This window comes from Physella acuta, unplaced genomic scaffold (genome assembly GCF_028476545.2).
Source record: "Physella acuta isolate Inbredline_101_S28 unplaced genomic scaffold, ASM2847654v3 ptg000744l, whole genome shotgun sequence".
Classification (NCBI taxonomy): Eukaryota; Metazoa; Mollusca; class Gastropoda; family Physidae; genus Physella; species Physella acuta.
The window spans coordinates 99500-122022 of NW_026732262.1; the positions used below are offsets into that span (position 1 = coordinate 99500).

Sequence of the window (22523 nt, forward strand, 5' to 3'; positions counted from 1 at the left end):
AACAGAACTCTCAACATCTTTAGTTGGCATCCAATACCCAATAAGAGAGATGGAAAATAATTATGATATTATAGATAAATATTATAGATAAACTAAAATCTGATAAAAAAAAAATTCACTATCAATGACTAGTTAAGCTTGAGAAACTATAATAAAACAAAATTTTCAAATTACAAATCTTTGAAAAACATTGACAATAAAAAAATTTAAATATAACATTTACAATGAGACCACAGAATTATTCAAGACCTCGAGAATAAAAAGTAAAATGTTATTATTTGATTACAGAATACAAGATTTTACCTTAAACATTAATCAGCCTACATAGTAAAGTTACTCCATAAAAAAATAAAATGGGTGCAAATAAGTGTTGATAAAAATATCACAATTTAAAATGCATTTTGCAATATGAACAGAATGAACTGTTATAAAAGAATTGACAAATATGTATAAACTGGTCTACCTTTTAAAGGTTGACTGGTTTGAAGTATTTAAGGATATATTTCTAATTAAATAATATGTGTTAACAATCAAGTTACAAAATGAAAACTGATAGAGCTTTCTTTTTTCTATGATAGTACCAAAAATATATCTAAGAAGTATTTGTATTTTTACTATGCAATTGAGAATTATCTGTAATAGTTCAATAATATATTAAAATATATTTTATGGCCAAATTCAAACTAAAAGCAGCTTTCATTTACGATGAAGCAAAAAATCCCTTTAGTCAGGAGACAACAGTCTTTGTTACAGTTTAAAGTGTATAAATAATTTTGAACAATGATGCTAAAGAAAAAAAAACAAGCGTAAATAGCACTACATTTTCAAATGAAAAAAAAAAGGTGAGATAATTACAATAGAAAAATAACACTATTACATACAAAAATAAGAAGATACATATGTATTGAAAAAATTGTTTGCAGCTCTGAATTATTGATAGAACACATCTGTACAACTTTAGTTCATAGTTCTGAATATGCATTTCAAGGTAGCTTTATATAAACAATTAAATTTAGCATCAACTAATCAAACATCATATAAAATTACAATGCAGAGACATTGTCATTCAAAAATTAAGGATAATGACATTTTTAAAAATATAAAAAAATGAAAAGTAACTCGTTTCTCATTGAAACTTTGATCATTACAGATCACTTTTTAAAACGGTATATAATTTGTTTAAAATTGGGTTTATAGATTAAAAAAAAAACAAAATTGTAGAGTTTTTAAAAAAAATATGTCAGTAATATCATAAAACAAAAATGCCCTTATGTAATTGGAAATTTGTGAGTAATGTTTCTCACTGAACTCATACCTTACAAAGATATAAGCTGCTGCTGCTATCTAAATATAAAGAAAGTCATATGTTAAAATCTTAAAGTTACATGTTTTTTTCCAGAAAATCAAGTTTCAATCGGTCATGCCTTGGAATAAAGGAAAAATCATTATTTAAAAAGAAAATTATTTTAAATTTTAATCAATAAATATTTAATTTCTGGGAGATTAAAAGCTATTTTTAAAAAATTCAACACTTAAATTAAAATTTAAGAAGAAAATCTTTTCTGTTTATATTAAAAGGTGCAGATATGCAGCTTTCCAAATAAATGACAGGCAGATAAATAAAAAGATTATGTTTTTAATATGTTAAGTTTTTAAAAATATCCATTTAACTGAAAAAGTAGTCACACATTTCAAAGTTATTGAGTTTTTTAAAGCATTTTCGTAAAATTTTAAGAAAAGAAATTTTAGCCATGTTTACTTTCAACCAGGAACAGGCTTAAAAACACAGTTAAAATAATTTAGCACAATTGGTTACAAACACAGAAAATGGTAATTAGATCTGTTAAATGTACACATGAAGACATGCACAAACTAATTGTACTAATGCAAGGAAGCTTAGAGGATTAAATTACCAGATGTCAACATCATTTTCAATAAAGTTACACAAGGCAAAATTGTAACATTTGCAAAAAAGTAAAATTTTATTTATACAAAAGGTTGTATATTACATTTCTAATAATTAAAAGGACACTTGAACAACATTTAGTGATACAAAAATACTTTCTCAAAATTAAAACATAGAATTAAAAAAAATTCATTTTAAATTATGTTAACTCCATCTCTACTGGTCTGCAACTCTCTGGCCATTTCATCAAGTTCTTTTAATCCTTCAGAATGTCTTTGATATTTGTGAGCCATTAGCCGTTTGTAAAACAATAATGAAAATGCAATAAAGGATATTCCTGCAGGAATGACAATAACAGTAGAAGCTATGGCCGTGTTACGACTGAAGCTATAAAATTTGACCCAGCAAAGAATAGCAATCTCTGTAAGGAAGAGCAAAATACCAAGGCCAGTGGAGAATACCCAAGCCATTTCAACGCATACTCGCATCTCGTCATGAGGAGATTCATTGACTGCCTGAACACTGTGAACATTGCTGACTGCTTCTATATTTGGCAGGATACACGTACTTATCATCAATGCCATCAGATGAACAACAACTAAAAGTGTTGTGCAAATACCAAATACTAAAAGCAGTTCCTCTGGAATGGAAGATTTACCATCATTATCACCTATGGAAATTTCAACCATAGCAACCTGAAAAAAAATACCATTGAATTTGATGAGCATACTGTTATAGTTATATAGTTTTAACAGGCTTTAGATTTTTGCAGTGTGAGTAAAATAAAGCTAGGGATTTTGGTAAAAAAAAAACAAATATCATATAAAAATAACAAAATTATTGTTCTTAAAGATCTCCATAAGGAGAAAACAAAACAGAAGAGATTTTCTTTTCTTCCTCTGCTACCCCCAAAAAGCTGATTGCAACGCAAATAAAAAAATGTTGTTTCTAAAGGATTGTAGTTTTATATAAATACATTGAATGAAAGAACTACATAGTCAGAAATCTAAACCTAATTAACAGTTGAAGACAGTTAATCTGCATATAACTGTATGATTATTTTGGGCAGATGAAGTAGAGTCCATCTTTACGCCATTTTGTTATAAGTGAACTGAAGTTATCAGACCAATGCTGTATGTGTGTATGAATTCTAATTTTCAGCATATAACTATAAATAAGTGTAAATAGAGCTTGAAAACTTAAAATTACACTTAGCCCTTAGCTAGTGTATAGCAACAAACAGGTAACCTAGGCCAGATTCTTGTCTAGTCTGACAAAATTAAATTTTAGGAAAAACATTTGACAAAAATTGTACTTCAAACAAAACTAGATCTAGAGCTGAAAAAAAATGAAAGATAGGTATATTAAATTATTTTTAAAACAACAATTAGGAGATTTGTTTGCACATTACATAAGAATGCTGTTGTCAGTGTATCAAAACTAAAAGACAGCAGATCGGGATGAAAAAATATAATAATGGTGGCAACGCGACCTACATTCAGTGACTACATTCAAAATGAGTATTTACTAACGTCAAAGTCAAAATATAAAAAAATAAACAATATCATTTCTATTTACATCAGATATATCTGCAATGGAAACTTACTTTCTCTAAGAGGAAACTTTCAAAGAATCAAGTTTTTAACATATTTGAAACTAACCTTGATACAGGGGGAAGACCAAATCAGATCGCAAAACTATCAAAACAAAGGGAAAACCATCCTTCTTTTTAATTAACATTAGGAAATGACCTTTTAAACTATTTAATTATTTTAATTTACCACAAATTAAAAACTTCTTAGTATGCAAAACCAAATCTTGTGTCCCCAGTATCAGAAAAGTAATGGGGGTTTTGGGTCATGTTTTTACACCCTTACACAGTGAACACTGCTGATACCAACAAGCCTAATAAAGCCTAGCTCTGTTTGACATCTACTGCAATTACTGCTACATCTAGATCTACCTAGTTATTTTAATTTCTTAGTTACTATATTATAGTACTAAACTATACATACTCATACTGACTATACTATAGAGTATAGAGATTCTATAGATAGTAGTAGTAGACCGTTCGGTTCAACGCTTCCGGGTTTGTCATTTTCGTGGCATCTCACAGCTCATGCGCTTACTAAAAATGGCGACCAGTTTCGCTTTCGCTAAACGGTAGAGGGATTTTTTAGTAAGCGCATGAGCCGTGAGATGACAAACCCGGAGGCGTTGAACCGAACAGCCTACTACTACTAAAAGTTTAAGGCATTTATGCTATATATGTTTAAGTGTTATATTACCATTGCGAAACCAGACAGCAATGCAGACGTTCTACTACTTGCTTTTAATTTCGCTCTGCTCAGGTAAAGACGCCGCCAGGAGAGAGCGGTGTTGGAGTGAGTTTGGGACATTTGATTAATGTAGGACTTGAGTAACCACTCTTGATAGGACTCAGGTCTGTTACTTTGCATCAGGTTTAAACAACAAAAATACAAATTTTAAAATTCAAAAGAGTGTTTAATAAAATGCATCTTTTCTATGATAATAATGCTCTATTATTAATCAGAAACTCTTAGAAACCTTCTATTAAGTCACCAACGAAAACAAAAATACTGTTGTTTTCTTACTTCCGGTTCCGCTCTCTAAATAAATCTAGAATCTAGTCCTATAAAAAAATTTTAGTTTGTTTTATTTACAGTAAAATATTATTTTTAAAAATAAGTTTTAAAATTAAAAAGAATATTCGGAAAAAATATTATTAAAAATAATAAATTAATATAAGTTTGATCAAATAAGTATGCTTAACCAGGTTTTCATATTTTCTGCATTGTGCCCTGACCTCTGCCATATTTATGACGTCACATTTTAATGTGTACATGGGAGAAAATTCATTGTTAGCCTAGCTGCAGCCTATTTATCTGTTTTGTTTTAAGTTTAATGTCATTCTAACAGTATATTCGTACCATGGCGGAAGATTCAGAAACTGGAAGAAAGCTGGTAATAATTGTATTCAAATAGATTTTTATTTAAGCTATCGGCTCTATTTCTCAGCACGCCTGTCCAAATTCAAACTGTCCATGCACTACCAAACTCGTGAAAAAGGAAAAAAAAAACATACCAGAACGACTACGTGACTATTGTCAAGTAGAGTCAGTAAAGCTTAAAATTAAATTTCATGAGATATAAAATCATGAAAACCGAAATGTAAATACTTTGAATGTTTTTATTGTGTGGTCTCTGATATGCTGCACAACATTGAGAGTAACTAATGGATGCTTTGTGAATTGCGTGGTTACATAATCATAAGATAATCATTCATAATAGATTTTCTGGGAGAATGTTTATACCCGGGTGTCTGATAATGGAATCTTCTTTAAAAAAGGGGTGATAGGTTACTGGTAGTTAACAAAATACACACACATGGCTGGCTAATGTCAATGTCCCTAACCCCAACCCTGTGAAGCTAGAGTCTACTAGCTAGTACATAACAAATTGACAGTCAATACTTAATTAGGCTACTTAATTGAGCTAATTCTCCCTCAATATTACAATTAAGAACAAAGAAGTTTATTTATTTGACTGTAGGCCTAATATGAAAACAAGGGTAATAGTTTATGAGGCAAAATAAAACATTTAAAATGTGGTCAACAAGAGCATCTTTGAATGCAAATGAATGAAAAGTCCATATTTATTCTTACTCTATAAAATTATTAAGTGTGTCCTTTTGATTAAACAGCGAGCTAAAGAGCGTAAAAAGTACAGTGACCAGGAAATTGATGAAGATGACATTGATGGCAGGAGGATGTACAGTGTTGAGGAAAAACTCACCTGTGAAAGTTTCAATGCAGACATGGTTCATGAGCTCAAAGGTCCAGGTAAGTTCATACATAAAATAAATAGCCCCTGCGCCGCTGAGTTGGTTTAAGTAAAATAATACTTCTGAAGGTAACCCACATACTAGTTTTGTATTTACTGAGTACAATTTTACCCACAGAGTTCACAATGGAATGGCTGCAAAAGAATGGCCTCGTACGTCCAATTGTTTTCTTAGATAAGACAGGTTTAGGCTTGAGGTAAGCAGAATGGACATTATTGTTTTTTGTTTATTGATTGAGCTTTGTTTAAAAACTTTGTAGATTTTAATCTGATTTTCATTAAACAATATTGCTAAGTGAAGATATTTAGCATTTAAGCCTGAAACAGAAAAAAACAATTATTAACATATACAGATATTCTAGTCTTGCTAAAAACCTTACTTCTGCTGGTAAAGAAATAATTCTTTGGCTTTAGTAAAAGTATTTAATCAATTTTTTAAAAACTTTATAGAGTGCCAAGTGAAAATTTTAAAGTCAGTGACGTTAAGCGATGTGTTGGTAAGTTTAAATGTTGTTTTATTGTTGACTAATTAAAGAATCTTTAAACTATTGTTAGTTAATTTTTCTTGTATTTATATTTTTTCAATTGGTAACTTTTTTAATGTGCACAATTATACATTTGTTATACAAGGTTTTATTAGTTTCACATGTTTCCTTCTGTTATCAAACACAGGCAGTCGACGCATTTTGGATGTGATGGATGTGAATACCCAGAAGGCTTTAGAAATGTCCATGAAAGACTGGGTAAAGTACTATGAGTGCGCGGAAAGGGACCGTTTGCTGAATGTCATCAGTTTAGAGTTTTGTCACACACGCCTGGAGAATTATGTTGATTCACCAACTTTAGTAAGTCAACTTGTATAGCATATCCAATCATAGATCGTCATTTTAATATTTATATATATATATATTTCATACTATTTAATGCATAAATCAAATATGCCAGGTTCGACAAGTTGATTGGGTGGATAGGGCATGGCCTAGGCATTTAAAAGAATGTCAAACAGAATCTACAAATGTAATTGAAAAAATGAAATATCCCAAAGTGCAAAAGTAAGTTAAATTGTTATACATTTTACACATCGATACACTGTATAATTTTTTAGATTGCTATTAAAACTTATTCTTTATCTTCTAAACACTTTATTATGGTGATCGATTTTCATTAATGGCATTATAAAGTTTAAATCTGTGTTTATTTAAAAACAATTTATGTCCACTAGATACTGCCTTATGAGTGTTGCTGGATGCTATACTGACTTCCACATAGACTTTGGAGGGACATCTGTCTGGTATCACATTCTACATGGAGAAAAGGTTTGCTTCATTTAAACAAAATTTTGGTTCTTAAATATTTAATATAATATTACGAACTTAACTATAGACTAATTTATTATACTAATTTATTATACTGCTGGTAATAGCCTATTGAAACTGTGACTCTCTAGATATTTTGGCTGGCTCCACCATCCCAGAAAAATATTGACAAATACACGGAGTGGACTCTGTCAGCTAAACAAGGCGATTCATTTTTAGGTGATTCGTTGGAGCAGTGTCAGAGAATCCAACTTCGCGCTGGAAACACCTTTATTATACCTTCAGGTTGGTGCAGAAAATTTCTTACGTTTGTAAAATATTTTTTTAAATACAGTATTTATTAGAAGAGGCAAGAAAATTCTCTGAAAAAGGTTTGGTAATCTGACAGTAAATAGGATATTAAACAAATTAAAAAGCCAGTGAATTTTGAACTTAAGATCGTTCTACAGTGTAATAATTTTTACTTTGCAGGATGGATTCATGCTGTGTACACACCAAAAGATTCATTAGTATTTGGTGGGAACTTTTTACACAGCTTCAATATTGAGAACCAGCTTCTGGTATCACATGTAGAAGACAAGACTCATGTAAGTTAATTTTTACTGCTGGATCTTTTATATCTAGTTGTGGGACGGTGTGGCTTGGCAGTAGACCCTTATGCTTCTAACCCTGAAGTATCAATTTCAAATCCGGGTTCAAGTCTGTAGTACGTCCCTGAGTCCACCCAGCTTTCATAGGTACCTGATTCATGTTAGGTAAAGTAAATGCGGCTGGGCATAGTGCTGACCACATTATCCCTTTATATGCTGCTGTCAAGAAACATGAACTCTTCATCATCTACCCAATGGATTGCTAGAATCTTTGCTTTTATATCTAGTTGCTTTTGTAAACCTGTAGCATGAGTCTTAAGGATCCCCCAACATTGTTTTGTTTTTGCAGGTTCCTCCCAAGTTCAGATATCCATTTTTTTCTGAGATTATGTGGTATGTTGTGGATAGATATCTGAGCTGCCTCACAGGTCGCACCTACCTTTCATCCTCTGAGAAAGAAGAATTTGATGAAGATGACCAAGGACTGATTCAGGTGGATGATGACTCCAGACCACCCTCCCGAAATCCTGATTCTAGGCCACCATCTCGAGCGATGGACGATAGCATGGACACCAAAGTAAGAGAAAGAAAATTGCTCAGACTTTTTTTTATTTCTTCTGAGAATTTAGTGGATTAAAACAGTTTCAGTTATTTTTACATTTGAAAACACACTTAGTGAATATTAATAAATATGGACAGACAAATTGTAGTTAAAACATGAAAATTATAAAATTATCTGTCTAAAGCTGAAATAGATCATAAAATATCACATAGTGAAATCTGAAAAAATTCATAGAAATTCAAATAAAATTCAAAATTTTAGCAGATAAAATCAGAGAGCGGAGAGGACACGCCCAAGTTGTCTAAAAGCGTCACCATAGAGTTGACAAGGATAGATCAGGCGCTGAGACGTTCTCAAAGTGAAGATGAGAACCAGCCACCATCCACCAAACCCAGGGCTCGCAAGGCAGTGTCTGATTCCAACAGCTCTTGGGAAGGTGGTGGAGGAAACAGGAAGTGGATTCATCTGACAAGCACAGAGTTGAAAGGCCTGAAGCAGTTGGTGGATTATTTGTCTGGGTTGATGAACCTGCCTCCAAACAAACGGGGTGTGCCTAGAGAGATGTTGGACCCTGAAGCTGTCTTGCGGGAGATTAGAGTAAGCTTACTATATACCAGCTGAACTTAACTTGTTATGTACAGAATTTGTATTTAAATTAACCAAGATTTGATTGAATATATTTTTAAATGCACCTAAAATTTAATTTAAGGTGGTATATTTTGGCTTCGTGAATGTAAAGCACATTATTAATCTTTTATTCTCATATATAGCAAGTTCTGGAAGAGCACAAGAATGATGATCAAGAGTTGGCAATCACTGGAGAGCCTGTCATTGGGTGGCCAGAATCAGCAAAGGTAAAAAATTGAAATATGTTAATGTTTTTGATTTATTAAAAATGAGTTATCTGTAGTCTCAAAAGTGCATGAATCCTAGATATATATGTGTCCCCAGATTACTAAGAATTCTTGTTTTCTGAATATTTTCTTGTTATATCAGTGTTGTGATTGCAGTTTTTGATATACAAATATAAAACCTTTAGACTACGAAGCTAATTGTTCTGTTTTAGAAAGAAAAACAACAAACATTGTACCCATTAGTTTTTTAAAAATAATAACAGAGAAATGTTTAGTTATTTTTTTTTTTACTATTGGTAAGGGCTTTGAATTAGATTTTCTCCTATGGTATTTTTATACATATTTTCTTCACTGAAAATTTTCTTATATTAATATGAAAAACAACAGAAATTAACAAGAATTTTTTTTTCACACTTACAGAAAAAGCAACAGAAATTGAAACTTGGGTATAAAACATTTAAGACAGCCAAAACGGCAAAGGGATCTTCTAGCTCCTCTTCAATCAGGAGACGTAGGACTAGGTGTAAGAAGTGTGAGGCCTGTACTAGGGAAGAGTGTGGCGAATGTACTTTCTGTAAGGACATGAAAAAATTTGGAGGGCCTGGCCGTATGAAGCAGACATGTATCAGTCGACAGTGTATGGCTGTAAGTACTGCTACTTTATTTTGATGTATAGCCAGAACAAAAATACACATTTCTTAAAACTATTACATTTGTATAAATTTTTTTTAAAATGAACAAATTAATATAAAAGATGCGTAATTCTTCATGTTATGTAGAAATTAAAAAAAAAAAAAATTCTCTTGTATTAAATTTTAATTTTACCACAGCCCATACTGCCCAGTTCTTCTGTGTGTATGATTTGCAACCAAGAAGGGAAAGCTAATCCTGATGATCTTGATGACATTTCTTATGCCCTTATGGAGTGTGGTATTTGTTGGGAGATTGTCCATCCATCTTGTCTGCAGAAAAAGTAAGTGCTTTGTTCATCGTCATATATACTTTATTTCTTGGACAAAATTTTAAATTAAATACCTGATTTTTGGCAATGAACTATTTCTTTAGTTTCTTCTATTTGAAGAAATGTAATTTGTCTAAATTTCAATGGAATTTCTATATTTTGACTGTCATAGTGATACAAAAAATACTGTTAATGAGAGTATTAGTCCTTAATTATTATTAGTCTATACACACTTATCTTATTTATCAGGTATGAAAACTTGGACAATGAAGGTGTAGTGAATGAAGATTTACCCAATAGTTGGGAGTGTTCAAAATGTTGCAATGAAGGCAAGCAAGGACAGCTGAAGGTAGTTTTAACAATTATCTAATATTGGATTCTGTGTGTATTTAGAAAAAAAAAGGATGCCCTTATGTATCAGATGTAGATTTTATAACTTGCATGTTCATTGTTTATATCATGGTTTCTTTTACTCGACTGATTGAATGAACAAGATAATCTGTGATTAAACTTCTTGTCTGTGCATCAATTAGTAGATGCTTTAGACCACGCTGATGGTGTTTAGAAGAGCCTTTCTCTTTCTTCACTTGTCACTACCTACAGCAGACTCAACAACTTCATTACCAAATCGGAGCAACATTTAACCTTTATTTTGCAAATTTTTGTTTGCATTTTTTCAAGTTCTCAGCCATTTTTAATTGACACATCATCTGATTTTATGTGGTACTTGAGCTATGATTTTCTTTCATGTTGCGTTATTCCTGTCTGAAAATTTCTGTAACATATACCCTTAACTGTCTTGTTTATTGCATCCTTTAAATGTGACTATTTTTACCTTTAGTAGAGTCTTTGTGTTTAAGAAAAAACAGTCTTATTTTCATCTTTTGATATTATTACTAATGTGTTGCGTTCCTGTGCTACAGAATTGTGTGTACTATTTATTTACATTCTTTAATCTCAATATAACTAAAATAGACTATAGTTTGAAGGGTAATGAAAACATGTAAACAAAAGGGACACTACTATAAATCTAATACTTATATGTAACAATACTAACAGCACTCTATTATCCTCTCACAGCCTCGTGTGAGACCTGGGATTTCAGCCAAGAAAATTAAACTAGAGGAGCACAGATTTTCAGCAGACAGTGATGGAACGCCAGAGGAAGAGCCCATTTCCCCTATCAGTCCCGTGGAGGGGAAGAGAGTAGTTTCTAAAGAAGGGGGAGGTCCAAAAAACTGGCTCAGTGGTGAGGTACCATTCGTTAAAACTGAGCCAGGAGCTCCAAAATGGCCCTCACCTCCAAAGAAAGTATTTTCGGACGTTAAAATAAAAGTAGAGGATGGTGCACCATCACCCCAATCCACAGTGCTGTCCCCACTTGCAAGGGAAGACAGCCAGAAGAAAAAACCTAATGTACAAAAAGATCAAAAGAGGCTGATAAAAAAAGAAAAGGCAAGTACACAAACTTTCTCAAGTAGATAACATTTAAATCAATTTAAAAACAGATATTTTAAAGTTTTTTTTTTTTTTTTCCAGATAACATCTCCAGATTCACCATCAAATCAGGAGGGTGGAACTAAACATTCACGGAAACGTGTCACAACTCCAGGCAGCAGCGGAGACAAGAATTCAGATGCAGGAGGCAAGAGGCCCAAACGAGAGGTAGTTGTTCCTCGAAGATTTTTAGATTGACTCCATTGACATATTTCTGTAAAATACTGCTAGTATTTTAAAGTTGTCTGAGCCAGGAAAGAAATCTTTAATAAAAACCCCCACACAAAATTTCACAGGCAGCATACAGATGGTTTGAAAACTAAAACAAAATAATACAAAAATGTAATGTATTTTGTAAAAAAAAAAAAGAAATTAAGAAACAAGATGTATGTATTTTGTAATATAGAATTACGTTTATAAATAAGATATTTCTATACTGTTACTCTAAATACCAAGAGGTTAATTTTATCCCTTACCACCAGAGTTTTATTTCTATTTATAATTTCTTCAGTTTGACCCTGCACTGTTGCATTGAACTTGATGCCATGGTGTTTATGTATTGTAAATGTTGTTACTCCCCAATAATTTATACTATTAAAAAGTAAACGTCTACCTCTTTATTCCATTTTTTTACAAAATGCATGCAAAAGTATAGATTTTTTTTTTTCGCTTTTATCGTTTTTCTCCTTCTTTTTGTAAATGTAAATATTAATCTAAAATATTTTAACTAGCTATTTTACTATAGTCTCAAACAAAGGTAAAAGAGATTTGTGTAGAAACCCAGGAGTATAGTTTTATAAAGTCACTTTCTTCAGTGTCAAGTTTCCCACATCAGAATTTTTGTCATTTATTATGTTTTTTCCTGCGTACTTGCTTGTTATTCTAAGTGACTTTTTCACAAATCCATCCAAATTTAAAGTAATGTCTCAAATTCTGTAAATAATTTTTTTTACCCTTCTGAGGCTATGCATTTGTATGAAATGGTTTTAAACCTTTATTAGCATATGTCAGCAAAATGTTAATACAAAATTAAAGACACATTTAACTTCATCATTGTCAGATATCGACAGTTTTCTTAATCTAATCAGGTTAATCGAGTAACACCCATATACATTACTTAATCATTTATATAATATATGTATGCAGTTAAATAAGACAAACTCATTTAATGAGTTACATACTCTAAGATAAAATTAATTTTTTTCTTGCAGAAATTTCAATACCTTATTCTTGGCATTTTTGTCTTAAGAAATTAAATTTAACTACTCTTTTTAAATATTAAATTGGTTTTTTTTGTAATTTTATTTAAAACTTTGTACACTTGAATTCATACAAGTGTCAAATCAATCCTATAGCATTCTGTGCTCAAAAGTAGGTTAACTTATTCCACATGGGTAAAATTATTTTAAAAAGTGTTTTGCTTTTTCCTCACATGCAGCAAATTTATTCACAATGATCTCATAATAAAAAAAAAACAACTTTAAAATGTCCATTAATGTATTGCATTAACCATGTTTCACTTCCTTTCCTCATCATGAAGCATAATTCATTTGAGGCATTTATAAATTCATAAAACAGTTATGGCATTATCTTAATGTATATATACATACAATCTTCCTTAGCAGTAGTAAGAAGTCAATTCACAGGACTTACCATTAGTTTAACATATGTGTGTGTGTGTGTGTGTGTGAATATATTTATATATATATATATACACACACACACACACACTCACAGAGCATAAGAACATAGTTTGTTTCTAATTTTTATTCTAGATTTCATTTTTAAACATATAATTAGCATTACTGATAGTTAAAACATATAAAAAAATATTTGCAGTAAAAAATTGTTTGCTGATTGGGCCAGTAAGTTCATCTCATCTGACATTTACATTTAGTTAACGGCTGTGTAAATATGTACATACATTTCACTGTAAATTAGAGCATATCATTGTTCACATTTTTCTTAAGGTGGGGGGTACATTGGTTGCTAACAGATGGTTCATCAACGCAACATGTGTTTCACATCTGTTGGTTGATCAAATTAAAGATATGTGTTGATAGTTGATGTACAGCTACAGTTTATTTTCTTAGACTATTTACATTCAGGTTCACCCTTACCAAGAAAAATAAAATTATATTAACTACTAGACAAAACAGTAGCTGCAAATTTATTAGGACACAAAACTAACTGCATTGTTATCTTAAATGTTAGGGTATATGTACAACTATATATAAATGATTTATAAATAAAGTTTCTTGTTTAAAAAAAATTTTTCTCACTGTTAATTACTTCTTTACTTATTAATTTCTTTATTAACGACTTAGAAACAGTATAATTATTCATATCCTTTATAACCATGATACTAGATATTAATTTTTATTTTCTATCTACATGTTGAAATAGTAATATTAAAATTTGTTTTTGAGTAGTGGTGTAGAGAGATTTTAAACTGCTCCATTTCACTTGATGATGCCCTTACTTATTTCTGCCTCCTAGGGGAACAGATGCAAACCTAATAAAAGGGCTTAGCCTTGAGAGTATGTAATACACCTTTTCTCTTCCAACATTTATCTAATGTTATTTCATTCTGTGAATTTACTACAAATTCATTTTTGTCTAATCTCCTGCTGGTTTAAGAGTAAGCTCAAAGTTATTTTTAATAAAAACATTTTAAAATATACTTTAAGTCCTGCTTGATTGATATAAAAAAATATATTTAAAAGTTATTCTTATCAAAATGTGGGTCTGAGTAAAGTTTTAAAATAGTATCATTTCTAGTTTAGCCCCATTTGTCTAGGGCACAAAACACTAAGTTGATCATTTCTAGCAAAAATGTACTCTTTATTAAAAGAGATTAAAATATTCTTAAATATGATTCTTTGTCTCTGTTCTTGTTACATCTTCACGGGTTGATAGTTATAGATGTATATATAAACACATATGTAAATATTTGTACTTCTTTGTCTTTCTTCATTCTTTTATATATATGACCTAGCTTTCTAAAAAAAATGTTTCAAGTTAAAGTAAAAATACACTAAATTAAAATTTAATTTTGAAAAATAAAATTGTTTTTATTCTCACATTTAAGTAATTTTAAATAAAAAGTATGGTAGTACTTAAGGCTAAGTAAGCCACAATTTACAGTTGTTCAACAGTATTTTAGTTACAACTAATAGTGTTTTTATTTTAAAATAACCCTATGTTCCACATTTACCCATTAATGGAATTTGCTTATGGGCTTGCATGTAACCAGTTTCTTTAGATTGTTTTTGTTTAGATTTGAATAAAAAAACCTCAAAAATAAAAGAATCCTCAAATGTTCAGTGCATGCTGTTTTTGTAATAATTTCTTTGTTGTTTGTGAAATGTTACTTGAAATTTCAATTAACACATTTTAATTTTTTTTTAAAAACTAATTTTAATAACTTTTGAGTTAGAAAATCAGAAGATTTTAAGGATTGTATTTGACTCTTTTGTTTGTTAGCAAGAGTTCTAGTGTTATTTTGACTGTAAATGATAAATTTAGGTTAATTATTCTAATTATTCGCATATTTTTCCAGTGCCACTTTTATTTTTGCTTGTCCAGGTAAATCTCCTAATGCTAGCAACTTCATCTACTTGTTTTTTTCATAGCCTAGAAAAATTACCAGAAAGCAATAAATCGTAACATTATGCTAATTAAAGAAAAATATTTCACTATAACTGGCTCTTGGGCCTGCATTAGTTTCTTTCTTTCATTCATTGTTTCAGGTTGTCAACGACAAATTAACTTGAATTGTAGCGTGTATTCAATATTTACTTCTTAGATTTAAAACATTTTCTCTGCTGACATTACAACACTATTTAATTCCTATTTATAATTATTGTATTAGATTTTTACATCATAGTCTTTAGTAAACTACATTTTATTGAAGAAACTGTAAGGGTTGAAATGAGCCGTTGGTATAAACTTCCATTTTATGGCTCTTTTCTGATCAGGTTTACTCATTTTTATTTAAAACTGATAGATAAATCATTCCAATTTTATAAAGATTTCAAGTAAAATATTTTATTTGCTATACATTTGTTTTGGATCTTAATGTTATTGAAAGCATAATTTAGTTTAACCTTCAAGTGTTTTGGAGAATAAATAGAACAAAACTGAGTTAAAGAAATTAAGAAGGCGTAATTTAGATCTAGTTCTCTCTCTTCTGTTTTCAATTGATCTTAGTCCTGGAACCAGTTTTTACCTCCCTTCCCAGGGTCCTTTGTGTGTGGCGGGTGATGGGCCCATGGGCAACCCAGCGAGAGACAACCAGCATAAAGCTCTGGATGACCTTCACAGCACCCCTGTGTCCAAGAAACCAAAGGTCAAGTTTAGCCACAACCAGGCTGAAGGTGAATCTGGTCCATTCAGTTTAGAAAGCGCTGCCTCGTCATTTTCACTTCCATTTTCATCTCCTACCTCATCACAGACATCATTTCCTCCTGGTGTTATGGCCCTTGTAGCATCCTCATCCCCTTCTCTAACTGGGGGTGCATCTTCAGCCAACACACCCCAGACAAGTGACCCCACACCTGTCGTTAAAGAGGAAGGAAAACAAATCTGCAGCACTCTTGAAAACAACGGAAGTCCAACGCCTGGCCCGTGCCCTGATAAACTGCGCTGGGGGACGGATTACGCCCCTAAAGTTCCTTTAAAAAACTATGTTGTTCGCCCCGCCCCTCCATCGAATATTCCAGAATTTGTGCCCATGTCAGACGGCAGCCCTCATCCCCTCTCACACACACTCTGGACCCTGATATTCCGCTACCTTCCCCAGTCAGATCTAGTCACTTTGTCTGCTGTCTGCAGGACTTTTGACTGCTGGGCACTGGATCCATCTCTATGGTACCAAATCAACCTTTCCCGCAAAAGTATTAAACAAGTACATCTCAAAGGTACAATGCTTCGGCAACCTCGTTCCCTCAAGCTGGCCTCATCTGTTATTTCGTACGCGCAGTTGTCCTGGCTCATTGCCAGGTTGCCTGGTTTGCGTCACCTTGACCTGTCCAACCTTTCGTGGGCTTCAATCTGTGCCCTGTGCTCGTCCGACTGCCCGCTGCTTCGGTCGCTCAACCTGAGCTGGGCTACAGGCATCAGGGACCTGTGCTTCAGGGAACTGGCCTCGCCGCCAGTCAACCTCAAGCCTGGCCAGCGCAACATCTCTCGCCTCTCTCGTCTTGAGAGACTCAGCCTTACCGGCACGGACATCAACGATCAAAGCCTTGAAGTCATCGCCACTCACCTGCCTAAGCTGATGGCGCTGGATCTTACCTGCTGCATGCGAGTCACAGACCGCGGCATCCGTGCTCTAGTGCAGCTGGGCGGCCCTTGTCATCTGCGGGAAATTCGATTGGTCAAGTGTGTACAGTTAACTGAACGCTGCCTGGACTCTCTGGCCATGTGCAGGGAGCTGAGCTATCTGGCTTTGACGGACATCCCAGCCATCACACAGGAGGACTGCATCAGGTTTTCTAGAAACTACAAACACCGCATTCTTCGAGCACATGCTCAAGGGATCATCAGCATTTAAATTAGGCTGATGCGATGACTCTTGATTTCTGGAGACAATTATCTAAAATTTATCTTCTGTAATTAAAAAAAAAATTTGTTTATTGATTACAAGACTTGCAAATCTACAAGACAATCTCATATAATTTTCTCACTTTTGCAGAAGAAATCTTTAATACCTCAGGAGTTATAAATATATCACATGTACAGTTGAAATTCTTTAAACTTTATGTAAAATTGAAATGATTTAACCTGCTTTGTTTTGTTGGATTAATTGCCCATGTTTTTTAATGTTCATTGAGGTCAACAACCTTAATCAATGCATGTGCTGACTAGTTCACTGCATAGCTTGCATTACAAGGTTCTTCATTAAATCTTTTTTTTTTTTGTAGTCAAATTCAGATGATTTATTGTATATATAATTTTTTTTTTAATTAAAAAAAATCATTATATCAACAAATTACTACACTTGTAAGAACAAATCATTAGCTAAAACCATGTTCCCACAAAGTTTGGTAAATGGGAAATAAGAGGGAATTTTAATTAAAATGAAATTTCACTTTCAGGAAAGTTCAGAACTCAAAATTGTTTTAGTCTGTAAAAGTTTTCTGATAGTCCAGTTTTAAAACGATGATAAAAATGGATGCAAAATAAAATGTAAAGTTTCCTTATTGTTGAATGCTTTTGTCACATCGCTGTGCTTAACCATGCGTCTATTTTTAAATACAAAGCCACATTGGGTGTGCCAGAACAAATGTTTATTACAAGTAGCTTGTGCATATGTTTGGTGTTAGTCCTTTCATTTTTATAAAAAAAAAAATTCTATTATTATGCTGACTAGGCTTGCTCTTGAACACATTCACAATATCAAAATTGAATCAATGTTTAAAGGTGCTATTATCTAATAGGAGTAATAAACATTTTTTTTTTTTAGAATCTAACTAGTTACTTTCATCAGTTTGAATGCACACCCCCCAACCCCCATGGGAACCATGAGTTTGATACAATGATTTTTATTTTAACATTTTATTACAATTTGATTTTGAGTATACACAATTTATTTTTTGAGGTAGTTTTATTAAAAGAAAAGCACAAAGATCCCTCCTTCAGGACTAAGCATTATGTCAAATAACATACTGGTATGATCTCATGGTCTTGTATAGTGTAAATAAACATTGAATAAGAGAAGCAGGATTTGTTGCATTAATCAATTTAGTTTTTTTGAAAGAATAATATAAGATATTTTCAAATTATTGCATAGGCTTTTCTGTTTTGGGGATTAACTAGCAATCAAGAAAACTGCTATGTTTTCTTTTAAATCAATGTTTTTCAAATATACGTGAATATCGTTAAAAGATTTTGGATATTAAGAATGAAGAGAAAAAAAAAGGTTAACATTAAAAAGCCACAAAAAATAAACACATAGCTTCAGAGGGCATATTGGTTTTTTAAAAGTTTAATTTTGTGTTTTCAACATTTGTGTTAAAATCTTTGTAATAGTGAAAGCTACTTGCTGCATTGCTTACAGAGTTTCTTCCAGGCATCTAACGCCCCCCCCCCCTCTGAAAATATCAATGCCCCCCCTCCCCCGAGAAAAAAGTCTGGAAGAAACACTGCTTGCTTAGTGATTATTTTAGCAAAAAGTGCTTACTTGAATGAATATCTATTTTTTTTTGTTTTACTCTAATCATATTAGTTCATCCCTTTACACTGTATGTATACATTAATTTATATTTTTTCTTAATCTATACATAGTCATATGCAGTAGTTTGCAATAAAATATGCACTTCGTTTATTTTGATTGGAAATTGTTTTACTTGTAATTATTACCTAATAACATTGAATAGTTTATTAAAATCAATTAATCCTCACATTTTGTGCTAAAGTAAATTTGTTAATTTGTTTATTTTAAAATTAATTAATATATTAATTAGTAAAGAGGTGAATATTTTCAGTTGATTTCCCTGATAAGATTTTAAAATGTTCACACTAAAAACATTCACCTAATCATATAATTTTCTTCTTGGAGCCATTCAGTCTCACCCATTTTATTTTGGTACATTTCTATGTCATATTTTTAATACAAAGGTTGTGGTATAAAAAAAAACCTACCATTTCATTTGTTTTCTTTTGGTGCTTTTTTTTTTGTCTTATGAGACCAGTCTTGTACTAGTGGAAATTTGAAAATTAAATACTCATTAGCTAATTAATATTTTTTTCTCATAAAGATGACCCAAGGGTCGTCTATTTCACACATGAGTAATTTTGAAAGTGATTTTCGACTTTTGGCCAACTAAAGCGAAAGATTCAAAAGCGTGGCGCCATTATTGGAATAGCTAAGTTGAGTTTGACCCTATCGAAGGGTGACTATAAGATGGTGAGCACTATGGTTAGGTCGATAAAATGTGGGTACTTTGGGCAAAAAGTTCATGTACATTTGGGCACTACAAAAAGTTCATGTACATTTGGGCACTACAAAAAGTTCATGTGCATTTGGGCACTACAAAAAGTCCATGTACATTTGGGCACTACAAAAAGTTCATGTACATTTGGGCACTACAAAAAGTTCATGTACATTTGGGCACTACAAAAAGTTCATGTACATTTGGGCACTACAAAAAGTTCATGTACATTTGGGCACTACAAAAAGTTCATGTACATTTGGGCACTACAAAAAGTTCATGTACATTTGGGCACTACAAAAAGTTCATGTACATTTGGGCACTACAAAAAGTTCATGTACATTTGGGCACTACAAAAAGTTCATGTACATTTGGGCACTACAAAAAGTTCATGTACATTCGGGCACTACAAAAAGTTCATGTACATTTGGGCACTACAAAAAGTTCATGTACATTTGGGCACTACAGAAAGTCCATGTACATTTGGGCACTACAGAAAGTCCATGTACATTTGGGCACTACAGAAAGTCCATGTACATTTGGGCACTACAGAAAGTCCATGTACATTTGGGCACTACAGAAAGTTCATGTACATTTGGGCATGGTCGAATTGTAGACCAAATGAAAGCTAAACCCAAAAATCTCGGGTAGAAGTTGCCTGAGTACACCCAGCTCTAATGGGTACCTGGCTCACATTAGGGAGAGTAAAGGCGGCTGGGCTTATGCGAAGGACACATAATCAGGTGAACTCTACTTCACCTGCGCCCGCCCCCCCCCCCCCCCACGGACCGTCAGGTTCGAAAGAGAACTTTCTATACTCTTTGTGTGTGCTGTGACGTATACACATCCTCTTTTCTCTCTCAGAATGGCTTGAATGTAGCCGGGCCACCAATATCTCCGAACATTCCAGAAGAAATGAAACCTCTAAAGCAGGTTCTAAACCTTCAGTTGCTGCTGAACTGGGTAATGGAAGCACAAGATGCCAACCTACTAAACCTGGTACTGAATTCAGAAAGTTCCAACCTACTAAACCTGGTACTGAATTCAGAAAGTTCCAACCTACTAAACCTGGTACTGAATTCAGAAAGTTCCAACTTACTAAACCTAGTAATGAAATTACTTAGTGACACTCGGCTTCAGTGTGTACTGGACTGGTTTCAGTGTATACAGGACCGGCTTAAATGTGTACTGGACCGGCTTCAGTGTATACGGGACCGGCTTAAATGTGTACTGGACCGGCTTCAGTGTATACGGGACCGCTTTCAATGTGTACTGGACCGGCTTAAATGTGTACTGGACCGGCTTCAGTGTGTACTGGAGCGGCTTAAATGTGTACTGGACCGGCTTCAATGTGTACTGGACCGGCTTCAGTGTGTACGGGGCCGGCTTCAATTGGAGCCTCATGCTAACTACCTTCGTCCTCAAAAAGGAAGCAGTTCGGCCAATGATATAGGCGTTGTTGTTATTCCAAAAAGTAAAACTGGGAGTTTTTCAGTCAAAGAAGAACAGACATCTGTATATCACCATCACCGCCATCTTATAACGTTCCTACTGATTAAGTTACAAGATAATAATTCTCTAATCATATCTGCTAAACCCTCACACAGTCCTTTCTTTGTACCCGACATGCAACTCCTGCTATCATCAAAATCTATTCATAGCTTGAAAATAAATAATTCGGGGTCATTTTTTTTTTGCATTTATAGTTATAGAAAAATTAAATGTATATAAAACATATTTTTCTGTTTTAAATTTCAAAATAAAATGCCTTTTTAATCTTCATTGTTTATAAAGTTAGTGGAATAAATATCACGGTGTAGTATATATAGTCTGGTTATCACCCGAGAGGGGCCTTGCTTAACAACGGGGTAAACTAAAGCTAGTGGCCATACCAGACGGGGAGGTATGCAGAGTTTCTTCGGGGTGGAGGGGGGGGGGGTGGTGGGGCGCAGCCGCCCCGAAGAAAGTCTACCACCCCCCCCTTCCCCCGAACGAAATGGTATTTATATAGAAAATGTATTCTTTTAACAATGTCCGCCCCCTCGGGAATTTTAGTCCGCCCCCCCCCCCCCCCCCAGAGAAAAAAGTCTGGAAGAAACGCTGGAGGTATGCAGACACAGGCGAGGGAGGGGGCACTTATTCAAAGTTATTCCTCCGCTCATTCCTATAACACTAGACGCCATTATTTCCACGCAGTTACCGAACAGAGTTTCTTCGAGTGTACCGCCCCCCCCCCCCGAACAAGTTGGATTTATATAGAAAACATAATTTTACCAGTGACCGCCCCCCCCCCCCCCGGAGAAAAAAGTCTGGAAGAAATACTGTTCCCGAAGAGGGAAGGATCCTGCAAGTAGAATTACTTGTTGCTGGTAGTTGGGCATTGAATGGTTTAGTATTAGACAAAAAGTTCAAGTTGGGAAGAAATAGATTTAAACTTTTCCCAACAGAATAGGATTAGCCATTGCCTTAAGTTCTATTTAACTCACGCTTATACTTATTGTAGGGTATGTTATAAAAAAACTGAAATAATTTTTGTCAAAGCAGTTTGTTGTCTTATGATCAGTTATAAAAAACATTTCTTATTGTTCGATACAGCACGTTGTAGAAATTAACAAAAAATAATTGTGTGTCGATATATATATATATATATATATATATATATATATATATATATATATATATATATATATATATATATATATATATATATATATATAGATATAGATATATATATAGATATATATATATATATATATATGTATATATATATATCGGCACACAATTATAAATAAATAAATATATATATATATATAAACGTGTGTGTGTGTGTCTATATACAATAGAACATTAACCCTCAAAATCTTGAAGAATTCATTAAGTTTTATTGATAAAAGTTAGTTCAAATGATATTAATTAAATTGAGATTACACTGTAGTTAAGACAAAGCTTAAGATAGGTGCGTAGATAAACACAACATATCATTTGGTCGATAAGATAATATTTAGTCGACAATATAATATTTGGTCGACAATATAA

At 32.9% G+C, this 22523-nt stretch overlaps 2 protein-coding genes across 3 annotated transcripts; one reads left to right on the top strand and one right to left on the bottom strand.

Annotated features, from left to right (window-relative positions):
- Positions 1-1642: 1642 nt before the first annotated feature.
- Positions 1643-4486, bottom strand: LOC131950196 (protein orai-3-like). The gene is made up of 2 exons (XM_059312255.1): positions 4195-4486; positions 1643-2601 (listed from the first exon to the last, which is right to left on the bottom strand). The coding sequence occupies exons 1-2, from the start codon at positions 4363-4365 to the stop codon at positions 2101-2103; spliced, it is 672 nt and encodes a 223-aa protein (XP_059168238.1). The 5' UTR covers positions 4366-4486; the 3' UTR covers positions 1643-2100.
- Positions 4487-4754: 268 nt separating this feature from the next.
- On the top strand, positions 4755-19174 carry LOC131950195 (lysine-specific demethylase 2A). 2 transcript variants are annotated; one of them, XM_059312252.1, is made up of 18 exons: positions 4755-4891; positions 5631-5769; positions 5889-5967; positions 6221-6267; positions 6443-6615; positions 6716-6822; positions 6993-7086; positions 7218-7371; positions 7558-7673; positions 8026-8253; positions 8500-8835; positions 9009-9092; positions 9513-9737; positions 9923-10065; positions 10303-10402; positions 11134-11508; positions 11593-11718; positions 15794-19174. In XM_059312252.1, the coding sequence occupies exons 1-18, from the start codon at positions 4859-4861 to the stop codon at positions 17105-17107; spliced, it is 3873 nt and encodes a 1290-aa protein (XP_059168235.1). In that variant the 5' UTR covers positions 4755-4858; the 3' UTR covers positions 17108-19174. The 2 variants fall into 2 exon arrangements, with proteins under 2 accessions (XP_059168235.1, XP_059168236.1); XM_059312253.1 differs by having other exon boundaries at positions 8503-8835.
- Positions 19175-22523: the final 3349 nt, after the last annotated feature.

Excerpts from the sequence above, each read along its gene's own strand:
- LOC131950196 (XM_059312255.1), bottom strand. The coding sequence starts at position 4,365 with ATGCAAAGTAACAGACCTGAGTCCTATCAAGAGTGGTTACTCAAGTCC. Across the intron at positions 2,602-4,194 it reads TGCTGTCTGGTTTCGCAATG|GTTGCTATGGTTGAAATTTC; the intron begins GTAATATAACAC and ends ATTTTTTTTCAG.
- LOC131950195 (XM_059312252.1), top strand. The coding sequence starts at position 4,859 with ATGGCGGAAGATTCAGAAACTGGAAGAAAGCTG. Across the intron at positions 10,066-10,302 it reads CCATCTTGTCTGCAGAAAAA|GTATGAAAACTTGGACAATG; the intron begins GTAAGTGCTTTG and ends CTTATTTATCAG. Across the intron at positions 11,509-11,592 it reads GGCTGATAAAAAAAGAAAAG|ATAACATCTCCAGATTCACC; the intron begins GCAAGTACACAA and ends TTTTTTTTCCAG.